This window comes from Aplidium turbinatum, chromosome 10, assembly GCF_918807975.1.
Source record: "Aplidium turbinatum chromosome 10, kaAplTurb1.1, whole genome shotgun sequence".
Classification (NCBI taxonomy): Eukaryota; Metazoa; Chordata; class Ascidiacea; order Aplousobranchia; family Polyclinidae; genus Aplidium; species Aplidium turbinatum.
This window is the reverse complement of record NC_137481.1, coordinates 13,511,467-13,523,220: the sequence shown is the minus strand read 5'-3', so window position 1 is coordinate 13,523,220 and position 11,754 is coordinate 13,511,467. Positions and strand designations below refer to the sequence as shown.

At 36.3% G+C, this 11,754-nt stretch overlaps 1 protein-coding gene and 1 non-coding gene across 2 annotated transcripts; one reads left to right on the top strand and one right to left on the bottom strand.

Moving 5' to 3' along the window:
- The first annotated feature begins 1,929 nt into the window (after positions 1 to 1,929).
- LOC145778674 (large ribosomal subunit protein mL55-like) lies at positions 1,930 to 8,279 on the top strand. The gene is made up of 4 exons (XM_082590216.1): positions 1,930 to 2,101; positions 3,485 to 3,647; positions 4,330 to 4,447; positions 7,785 to 8,279. Exons 2-4 carry the CDS (start codon positions 3,538 to 3,540, stop codon positions 7,923 to 7,925), a joined length of 369 nt encoding a protein of 122 aa, XP_082446342.1. The 5' UTR covers positions 1,930 to 2,101; positions 3,485 to 3,537; the 3' UTR covers positions 7,926 to 8,279.
- A 2,184-nt stretch (positions 8,280 to 10,463) lies between these two features.
- Positions 10,464 to 10,535, bottom strand: Trnac-gca (transfer RNA cysteine (anticodon GCA)). Its single transcript has one exon. It is a non-coding gene; the product is annotated as a tRNA-Cys (tRNA).
- Between the last annotated feature and the right edge of the window lie 1,219 nt (positions 10,536 to 11,754).

Here is an 11,754-nt window from a genome sequence, read left to right as displayed (position 1 = left end):
AGTACCGTAGCCTATAACGATTTTACGAAAGTCGAAGACTCGCAGTAATTCGGTAGGCTACTGTATTTTTAATCTGTAGGTCGCTGCAGCAGATGGGGTGTTTCAACCGGTAGACACTTTAATATAGGACTCAGCCACAGAGTTGATTCTTGATTTAGTGGAACGAAGATACTTCAAGATCAAGCTGCGCTGATTTGACTCTCGGGGTGTGCGCTTGAGCAACGCACGTTAAGGATTGCTCTCCATTCAGCGGCATCTATAAGTAATGGATGGAATAATTCCCAGGCAACAAGACTTCAACAATCGGAAACTTCACTTGAGCAGTCAATCTCGGTGACTGGGCCTGCGTCAGTGATTCAAATTTCAAAGCCTCTACAAGTATGTGAAACTGCCAAGATTAAGCTTTGCAAGAAGCTTTCCCAGTCCGAGGATAAAGATTCATTCAATCAATCAACTTTGTTTATTAATTACAGAAGAAAAAAAGAGTAATGGCAGGGGTAAGAATCAAACTCACATCATTGAATGAAATACTTCCCTTACCCTTGAACCGTTAGGCCATCGGTGAAACATTTACTTAATGACTGCAATCAGTTGATTTACTGTAAATCTTGCCTTTTGATCGGTCAATAAACCTCATTTAGGCTACTGCAGCGACCTGCAGATTACAAATATGTGTTCCTCACTCTGAAATGAATTTACCACCAGTGGCTGCACTTCAAAAGCAATTTAGTAGGCTACTGCTCACTTCTGGGTATGGCAATATTTTAAAGTTTTCCTGCTTTTTGCATAAAACTAAAAGAAAAATTGTCATTGTCAGGTATTTTTTGCTAGCTATTTAAGTTTGCACCTTTTTTTGTTAGGGTATTAAATGTTTGTAGGCTGAGGGTAGAGCAGAAAAGAAACCCTAGTTTGAGATGAAGGTAGCTGGGACCAGGGGTCTATTGCAGATGGGTCTGCTACTATTCGGTGAGTTCCTAACCTCTAACCCTAACCCTAAAACGGCAATGATAATTAGGCTACGATACCCCATAATTAAAAAAAAAATTTGAAAAAATCCCCCGTTAAGGGATCGGAATCACCAATTCGGACTCACCGAAACGGGCCATACCGATTGCAGATGGTAACATCCCCACATATATATTTGAACTGAGTGATCCAGTGCTGGTTAACAATTGAATCACACTCAATTCTTTCTTGGCAAATACAATCTCGTAGAATGGGGGTTGATGTTAAAAATGAAACTTTGGCATTTTGTGGAGTTCTTCCACTATGTGCTAACATTGTTCCACTAATATTAAATTGTGCTACTGTTATTTAAAAGCAGTGCATCCAGACCATATAACATTTGTATTAAAATTAGTATTATCACCAAATTGCTTTAATTTTGTAGCTAAAACCAGGGATATCTAAAGAAGGGGATACGAAGGCTTTTATTACGTCTGACAATAGAAGGGCTTTTGTTTATCGTAAATAATCTGTGTTTATCGTAAAATGACAATTGGCATCGATAGTAGTTTAATAAATCTTGTTATGATAACTTGCATTTCGCTATTAGCATCAGGCCTGGATATTCACAGCATGCTCACGGTTGCTTGTTAATTCAACTACATATATACTTGCTTTACATCTAGCCTACTGCAAAGGCTTTGTTAAAAAAAACAACTTACTGGTAACTTTTCAACTGCCTTTGCAAACAAGTATTCTTTAAACATGCTCTACGTAACATTTGCTAACTGTCTTCTGTAGCTCATTGTACCAGCTGCACTCCAAAACTTTCTACAATTTTAAAAAGAACCACATGTTTAATGCACTGCAAACTACCGCCCTGGTAGTGTCATGAGAATAAGGCAATCGCTGCGAGCCTTCATATCCCCTTCTCTAGATATCCCTGGCTAAAACTGTTGCAATTATAATCTTTCCCAGGGTTAATTTGCTTTTAAATCATACTTGTAACTTTTTTCACTAAGCCTACCTTTTAGTGAAATTATAAATGCATTTAAATCACTAAATTTTTGTTTCATTTTTGATTTTTGTGAAATCTTCACAATTTTCAACTGAACTGAACTTGATTAATCAAACTTTTTCTAACAAAAAAAAAATGGTACGTATATATTTGATTATGTTTAATTGTATTTCACTTTTGATTTGTAAAACTTGTTTTTCTTGTTTGCATGTGGTCACACTGTGACTAGGTTTGTTGAACTTTTTTTGTGACATCACAATATTGTTTAAACTTTCATAGTGAAAAGTTCTAGAAGCTCATCATTAATATTTTTTTTGTGCATTAAATAAAATTTTAAATTTTTTATACGTGTCATAAATTGGAATTGAACAAGAATATAGGGTGAAGTGGCGTTTTGTGTCTTGACCACTTTCAATTTGCTTTACTAGTTTCTAACCCCAACTGAAACTCTCACCTAACCCTGAAGGTTACGGTTGGAAAATAGTAAAATAAGCAGAAAGTAATGAAGTCTTGAATTTTTTTTGTGTAATAAAGTTTAAATCGCCCTTGCACTTGCAATAGGACTAATGGACTAATATTTTCACAAAAAAAGTTTTGTTTTTTCTATCTCTTTCTAGGTTGGTGGTTTTACAATTTTAAGGTAGTGGAAACGCTGTTTTATCGATGTATATTTTAAACCTTTGTGTTTTTCCATTTTTCTCTTTTGTTGGTATTAAATTTGTGTGTTTAATTTGCCGTTCTGTACATGTTTGCGCCAGCAGCAAAAAATAAAATTGAATTGAATTGAATTGGTGGTCCACTCAATGCTACATTCTGTAGCAGTCGAAATATTAGCTTTAAGTTATATATTTGTTCAGCTTGTGCTTAATGGCACATACAAGTATGAGGTTGTGGCACATGCCAATCTTGAAATTAAAAAATAATAGTGTGATCCTCAGTGTAAAACATACAAGACTGCTTGCTTTTGCTTAGTTTGTCGGGATCTTTGGGCTGTGTTTACTGGTGTGATCTAAATACAAATTTTTACCAATTTTCAATGCAATTAGTTAATTACTGCATCCTGGGTTTTTTTTTTCTGTCATTTATCGGTCATTGACCGATTTGTTAGCAAAATGTCCGAAAAAAAATAGTCAATTTGGTCAAAATGTCCGAAAAAATATATAGTCAATTCGGTTAAAATGTCAAAGGTTTGAGTTTTGCTGATGAACGTTGAAGAAACGTTTGTCTGTTCTAGCTTTTCTCAGATAAAACACGACAACGTTTCTCAACGAAACTTAATGTTGTAGCTAGTCAGGAAGTGCAAATTTTGGTTTGTATCAGCTACTTGAAAGGAAACATTTTCATCAGAAAAACTGACCGAAATAAATAAAAAATGACCAAATTTTTTCAAGTCATTTTGGACAAATGACCGAAAAGTCTCAGCGAAAAAAAAAAACCCAGACTACATCTGCATCGTCAATTGTTACTTTTTAATGCAAATACTTTTAAGTGTATGGTAATAACTAAATGCATTCTTTGTAGAAATGTGGCACAGCTTTTGCAATTAACCGGAATAATATTTTGTGTTAAAGAAAATGGCTTTGTTGCATTGTAGTGCTGGAAAAAATATTTGCAATCATGTGTTTTTATCTCAACTATCCACATCTTTATGCTTAAGCTTTTCTTCTCGATACAACTCACACAGGTAAGTGGATGATTTCTAAAAGTATCAATTGAGAACTAGGAAAAGGAATTACCTCTGTATGCCTTTTTAATCAAGTCTCAATCCCTTCAAGCAGAATGAGAAACTTCTTTCATCAAAAATGTAACTCGTAAATTTTGTTTTGGATTGAGTGTAAATGTAAAATGAGTGTGGAAATCTATGTTTATCAAAATTTATGCCTCTTAAAAAAGTAATGAATCAAGACTGCAAAGACACTTTTGTAGCATATTTCAACTTCACTTTTCGAACAGCAGAAGCAGTCTCATTTGGCATATTTTTTGTTGGGTGTTTGATATTTAATTAAAAGAATGAGTGGCAGAGCAGGTCATATATATTTTGTGTATGAAAATCTATTCCTGATTATTAGATTATGACATCTTGCACTTTACTGAAGTTGCCGCTGGTCCTTTATTTTGTCCTAATATTTGTAGTCATTGATGCAAACTGCAAATGTTATGCTCACACATGTTTGATCTTAAGAAATACAATATGCTCAATTTGCCCTTAACTTTACACTTTCAAATGTTAGATACACTTATTTCATTACAGTCAGTTCAGTAAAGGTTACTTATATGCTTTTAGATGTTGTCGTCTTCAGTCATTTGAGTGATCTATAAAAGTCATTTAAAAATGACAGTGTACTGATGATATTGAACAATTTCAGGTGTACGTTTGTAAACCAAAAACGTTCCACATACCCTCGCATGTACAAAACAAAACTCTACCTGGAGGATGGGTCAACGATTAATGTCAGAGCAAACGTACCAAGAAAATTTATTACGGTTAGTAATCATCATCATCTGTTTGGGTGTTTCTGGACACCATCAACAAAGTTTCTCCAAACATCCCTGTCCCTCATCAAAGCTGAAAGTTCGTGTTTCTGTATTATACTCCAATGTCTTGTTTTAATTAATGAACCCCTTTTTCTAGTGCCATAGTTTAGTTTCCAAAAAAAAATATCAATTTTCTGTTGGCTTCTAAAGCAATGACCTGCCAGCTGTAGTCTTCGTATTCTGATTTTCTCAGTGAGAGGTGGAAGACTGGAAGGTCATCATAAAAGTTTATTTTTTATTTTTGACGTGTTGTTTCCAGCTCATGTTGAGTGCCTTTCTTAGAAGTCTGGTGTTGCAGCCATTGAGACGATTCTCCATGTCCTTTGTTAGAGTCCAACTTTCCGCACTAAAAGACTAACAAGACGCTTTCAACTGTTCCTCAAAAAAATCTATTTTTAGGTTTTTTGCAATGTCTGATTTCCATACGACATGTATTAACTGCTGCCCAAGCCTTTGCTTTTCGAGACTTTATATCATTCAATCCAAGAACCTAAGTATTTGAAAATTGAAATCATGACTTTTTTTGATGTGATTTCCTTTTAAATTATGGATCATGCCGTCAGTGCCGGTCTTTGGGGTGTGCAAACCGTGCGATCGCACAGGGCCCGCAATTTACTCAGAAAATTCAGTAATTTTGTCATTTCCAATGGAAAAATTCAACACGTGAATTCAACAAAGGAATTAGCAACAAGAAAACATAGAGACTCAACGGGTGCAACCTATTTCGTCCCCTGAACATTTCGTAGCCTGAAAAGATCGAGAAAAAAAAAACATAGCCGAAGTTGCTGATCGGAGTTGCCGCAAACATTTCAAATTTCTCTCGATCTTTTCAGGGGACGAAATAGGTCGAAATTTGATTTTGTTACTCCGATTTCAGGGTACGAAATCGGGGTACGAATTTTTCAGGGGACGAAATAGGTTGCATCCAGACTCAACATAGAGACATAGGCTAGCTTTATTTCCGAAAAATGCCAAAGAATGCATGATCTTATCCTTTTGCTATGCCACCGGACAACACCATTTTACAGTAGCCTAATATTCATACCCAAATTTTGAACATGTTCTCAGAATGCCCCAAATTCAAAGTAATTTTTCAAAATTTTCAGGCTTCGTCTGCCGACGGTCAAACTACCCCCTCCCATTTCAAAATACCTAGCTATGCTATTGAATTGGATCATTGTCATTGGGGCCCGCAAAGCATATTCCGCACAGGGCCCGAAATACCCTAAGACCGGCACTGATGCCGTCTTCATTGTAGGATATGAATTCTGTTTTAGTTTCATTCATTTGCTGTCTAATGTTTATTGCAGCAGATTCTACTGAGTGTAAAAGGGCATTAGTGATGGACTAATGGTGTCAGATTACATTGCTTTGTTACCTGACACCATTACTGATGCAATCTCATCTGCAAAGTCGGTTTCAGTGGTAAATGTTGCAGGATATCTTGATGATGTATTTTGTTTCAATGTGAAACCCAAATGTAGGGGAGAGTGGGGCTAGTCGGAAAGATTTTTTTTAAAAGTGAAATTTAAAACAATTGGTGCATAACCTGACAACTTGAAGCGGCTTAAATTATCACCTATGGTGTCCTCTATCATACAACCAAAAATAAGTATTGAGTCAATTAAGTTTTTAATAAAAATTTAAAATAAACAAACATACAATTGATTTTTCAACTAACCCCATGCCTGGGGTTAGTTGAAAAACGTCAGTTTGATGCCCACCAATGAACTGGATACTATTTTTTCAACCAACAAACATTTACGTGGGGTTGTAAGCAAATATGTTAACTTGCTTTAAAATCAAAATGCAATGAATTCTACATCAAATCATCGTAAAAACATTTTTTTAATAAACGCATCGTTAAAACTTGTGATGTCGCATATATTATATAGCACTTTCCAAGTTATTAAAATTTTACAATGTATGTCTGCTTAAAACAACTACATTGGACCTTATACTACTTATTATCATACCACGACGATATACTCGTATCATACTACATAGTCATACCGTTATCAAAACGTTTTCCAACTAACCCCACCCACTATTTTCCAACTAGCCCCATTAACATATGACAAACTATTTTCTTAAAATATTGAAGCATGGTGCGTTGGACTAAAATTTGTTTATTTCTTAGTGTTGTAGAACACCTACAGCTGACACACACCAAAAAACTTCTGCCTATCTTTAACGATATCGACGCATAAGATGTTTTTCAATACGCCAAAAATTTTACTTCAAAAGTAAGAAAACACAAAATTGTCAGCCAAACAGGTATACCTTGACTCAACAAATCGAAACTAACATGGATTATGTGTTTTTATAAACTACTTCACATGTTGGCAAAAAATATTTAAAAAAGTTATCGAGAGTTAAAAAAATGACCATTTTTCAACTAACCCCGCCTTCCAACTAACCCCACTCTCCCCTACATTTTACTCAATAGATATCCTCAAGGCATAATCAAATACAACGGAATGGCCCGTTTCGGTGAGTCCGATTCGGTGAGTTCCCTATTCGGTGAGAGCCCTATTCGGTGATTTTTTTTTATAATTATTGGGTACCGTAGCCTAATTATCATTGCCGTTATAGGGTTAGGGGTTAGGGTCTTATTTCAACGTTTAGCCACGTTAAAACGATGTAAAAGCGGCAATGGTAATGAGGCTACGGTACCCGATAATTTTCAAAAAAAAATTCAAAAAAATCACCGAAAAGGGCTCTCACCGAATAGTAGCAGACCCCAAATACAATAATAAACAAATATGATGTAAGAGTGCCCCCTTGTTGTACACCAGTGTGGATTTTAAAAAAGTCTGTGGCCATCTTCGATAACAACTTTTGCTTTTGTATTTCGGTACAACGCTTTAATTGCACCAACTGTCTTTTGTGGGATACTATGTGCTTTTAGAATGGTAAACATTTTTTCTTTCCTGAAAGCATTTGATTCAGTTAAGAGAAAAAAGGTTTGTCAGTTAAGAGAAAAAATGGTATCCCACAAAAGAAAGTTGGATCAAAATAAAAAAGCAAATATTTTGTGCTGAATATGCAAAACATTGTAATGCTGTGAACAGGGGCGGATTCATCAAGTAGCCTTAAGGGGAACGATTTCAACATAACACAATGATGTGTAGGTCTACAATTCTACATTAGTCCGAGCTTGCTAATACATCGTAAATAAAGTTACTTTTCTGTGTTTTAAGAGAAGGGCGACCCCCCCTGTATCCGCCACGGGCCGTTAATAATAATGTGTAATTTTTGTATAATATTTTGTTTATTTTTCTAGCTGCCCATTGATATGACGCGATTAAATGAAAACGAACAAAGAAAACTGTGGCTTAGTCGGAAATCAAAGACTCAAACTATCGAAACTGCGGAAACAGACGATGATTTTGATTCTTCGAAATACAGAGAATTTTGGAAATGACTTTCAAATGGCGTGGGTTTATGTGCCAACGTTAGTCCAGGCCAACGCTCTCTCGTCGAAACTACAGTGTTTTCAAAATAACTCAAGATGATAGATGAAAACATTATTTTCAAAAAGCATTTTTTTTTTGTATTTTGGATAGTTTATGAAGGATTACAGAACGTAAACAGTGCATAAGTTGTGCCTTCACAGTGCACAATTAAATGATTTATCGCATATATTTCACTTGGGATTTAACTTTGTGCTACTATAGTTATGTTTCCTGCTTCATTCGCATCAGCAGTCGCTGAAAGGCTTTATTGGTAGCCTACTGTGAAAAAATAAAAGTTTGTGAACTTGTCTAGAGCAAGAAGATGTAGACTATGTCCCGTTTTGATCCGGTGACACCCCCGTTACTATGGGTGGCCGGATCCACCTTGACGTACAGCAATTGCCTTCAAGTCCTGCCTCCACATTGATCGGTCCAAAGCGTTCTCTCTTGTCCAATGTCCAGCCGACCTTTCCTCCTCAACTTGCCTTTTCCATGTTTTCATGTATCTTCATTCGACCATCCATTCTCAACTTCAGCGCTCTAAAAACATCATCTTCATTTCTCCTTAAAACATGACCTGTTCTAGCGGCTCGATTGCTCTCTTGGTTTATATTTCTGATGACGTTGAGTTTGCGTTGTTTCTTTGTTCTCGTGACGTGACCTACTTGAGGACCCAGACGTTTCACTCTTAATTGTCGCTTTCGCCGCGTGGCGGTAGCCATTTTGTGTGGAAAGACCATTTATTTCTTTTATAAATGTTAACATTGAGTATCGGTAAAGCAAGCGAGAGGGATGCCAGTACACCTTTGCGATATGTGTGTACTTCGGATTTGAGTTTAACTGTGGTGAAGAATCATAGGTGTGTACAAAAAATCAGGTTCTTATACCCACTTCAGACTCAATAAATCAAAACAAATAAACGATTGCAAGTTATGATTGTGACAGGAAGAAGGGGGTATTGTAGGCAAAAGGCAAGCATTAAGCTTCTACTTTTGTAACCATACCACTTCACACCATGCACTTCCACCAACTTATTAATATTGTCAAAACATAGAGAATATTCATAGCTAGATATGGCTGCTTGATGGATGGTCTAGGACCTAGGTCGACTATTATAAGTCCGCCCTGATAGCTCAGTTGGCTGAGCGTCTGGCTGTAGATCGGGTAAAGTAGAGAAGAAATTTCATGAGTTCAGAGGAAAATGTTTTGCCTTTACTTGATAAAAGTTATTTATTTACAGTTAAACAAACTAAAAGTTGTTGCAAAACATTGGACGAATCCAGCCGAAACATAAACGGCAATTAGTTGAGTCGGTGAACTAGCTGCAGAGATTCTTAATTTCTGGTCCAGCTAAAAACTTTGGGGTTTCGATCGCAACTCCTGTTACCCAGCTCATACATACCAAATGCGTTGCTTTTCTAATTTTACTGACACTTTTTATCCGTAGCCATTTCCAAGCTGAAACTTATCAAAACGTTTGTACGGTGTACATTACAATGCTTCAGCATAGTCATTTGCTAAAAAAACGTTGACTTTGAACGTCGCACAAGGTTCGTGACGCAAAGTTTGAGAACCAGGGTATGGGATAAATAAGACGTTTTTCCCATTTTCCATCCTGAGATTTCTGCCATTCCATCTCAAAAACTTATTTCATCGGCAAATTTTGTTGCTAGAGTTTAGCTAAAAATTTAACAGCAGTGTTTTTGTAAAGATTACGTGCGGTCTGGTGTTAAAAGTTAGACCTAAAAAACCTGCAATATATCTGTGGTCTCGAAAGTGACCTTGTTTATGTGCAACTATTGTAGTCAGGGAACGGAAGGCCTATTTTGGAATGAAAGATTTGGATGATGGAAGACAGTCTTGGGAATTCTTCAAAGGCAAAGCATGAGCAACTTTCAACGATTTATGCTCTTCCAAATATTGACTGTCCGATAACCTTATCTTGGAATGGCAGACATCTATCTTGTGTGCAGCGCAACATCAATTTGAAGAATTGCATCTTTTTGATTAGGCCTTTGTGGGAACGTTCTACTTTGTGTGAACGGTTACCGGTTTTACAGTTGGTAGCCTACACAGCAGGAGCAAGTATAGCCTAAACCATGTCAGAAATAACAACTGCAAAACCATGAACAAGTGAATTATTGTATTGCTTTATCTGTTTTTTATACCAAAGGCACTCCTCTGAATCGGCTACTATTGTAACTTCAAAGCAACTGTAACTAAAAAGTTTCATTTGTGAAGAAAGCATGGTGTTACTGTACAGTCATAAACTTCTTACAATCGGAATCCAATTTAAATGGGACTTTTTCAAGTTTGCACCATGGTTGTGTGGTGGCACGTTTGCGAGTTTTGTCCAAGTTCCAATTAAACAAGAAAACAATAATTTATTTAGGCAATTACTATGCAGCAGTAGACTCTTTTTAGACTCTGTTGACTCAGTAGACTCTGTTGTTTGTATATTTTTACAAAAAGAAACAAACGATTAGAAAGATATGAAAAAAGAAAAGAGGGGGCACCCGGATTTGAACCGGGGACCTCTCGATCTGCAGTCGAATGCTCTACCACTGAGCTATACCCCCACTACGTAAAACATCGAGAAAGGTTGGACATTTGAATAGCGCAATCGCGTCGCAGCAATGCAAATATTGGTGAATAACAATGGTATGAAAGTGTTTTTTTCATGTTCTGTTGTATATTGAATTGAAGAAGACATGCTATTCAAATTTTGGTTCTTCTTCAATTCAATTCACAACTGAACATAAAAAAAACAACTCTGTCTCCATCATTTCTAGACGTTTTAGTTTTTCGTCACAATGCCACAAACACGTTGAGTAGGCTATATAAGTAAATTTTTGCCGTGTTTAAAAGATCCCTTGAAACAAAGCGAAATCTCAGGTTTACGGTAGCTGACCAACTACCATGTAGCCTATCTTGTGATAATTGTTATAGGCTATGTTGGCCAAACAAAACGAGATCTTAAATCTCGCATTAATGAACACGAAAGAGCTTTCAAATATCAACGCCCGGAACAATCTGCCCCTTGCATGTATGCCGATGCCATAACTTCAGAAGTTGAAAGTGATTATAAAAAACGAATGTTTTCTGAAAGTTGGTTCATCAATCAAAAACCTCATTATTATAATGAATCATAATGATGGCATCTCTTTTTCTGCTATCTACGAAACACCATTGTAAGTGCTTATTTGAGGTTTTTAAATTGGTTTCAAGCTGATTGTAAACTGCGGTAGTGCGTAGCCTACGTACACAATTCGATTCAATGCTCACTGCTCAGTCTACTGTTCACTTTCTTCTCTGCTGTTATTTAAGTTTCTTGTTGATGGTTAGCATTTAAACCCCTCTCTTCTGGTTTATAAGTTTTGCTCGCGATAATGTTTTGTCTAATCAAGTTAGAAGTTGAATTTCATTTTTTTTATGTTTAGTTGATTTTAGCAACATGGTCCTGTATTTTCCGTGCTAGACAGGTACCGTAGTCACTACCTGGTTTAGCCCCCTGAAGAAGTCAGTCGTGTCTGATTGACAAAACGTCGGAATATAAGCAGATTGTCACTTTATACATCTGGTGATAGTTTAGCTTAATTTGCACCAGTAGAACGCATCAATCATCATGTTATTGAAAACAATGTAGGCTAATATTCTGAAATAATCACTGCTCTCACAAATAGCCTACAATTAAATTGATATTTTCAGTGTTATTGGAGATGATGGGCTATAAAGTGAAATGTGCCTACTCTTGAGTTGTCATACGTCAGTATTTTCCCTGACATGTCAGGGAATTCA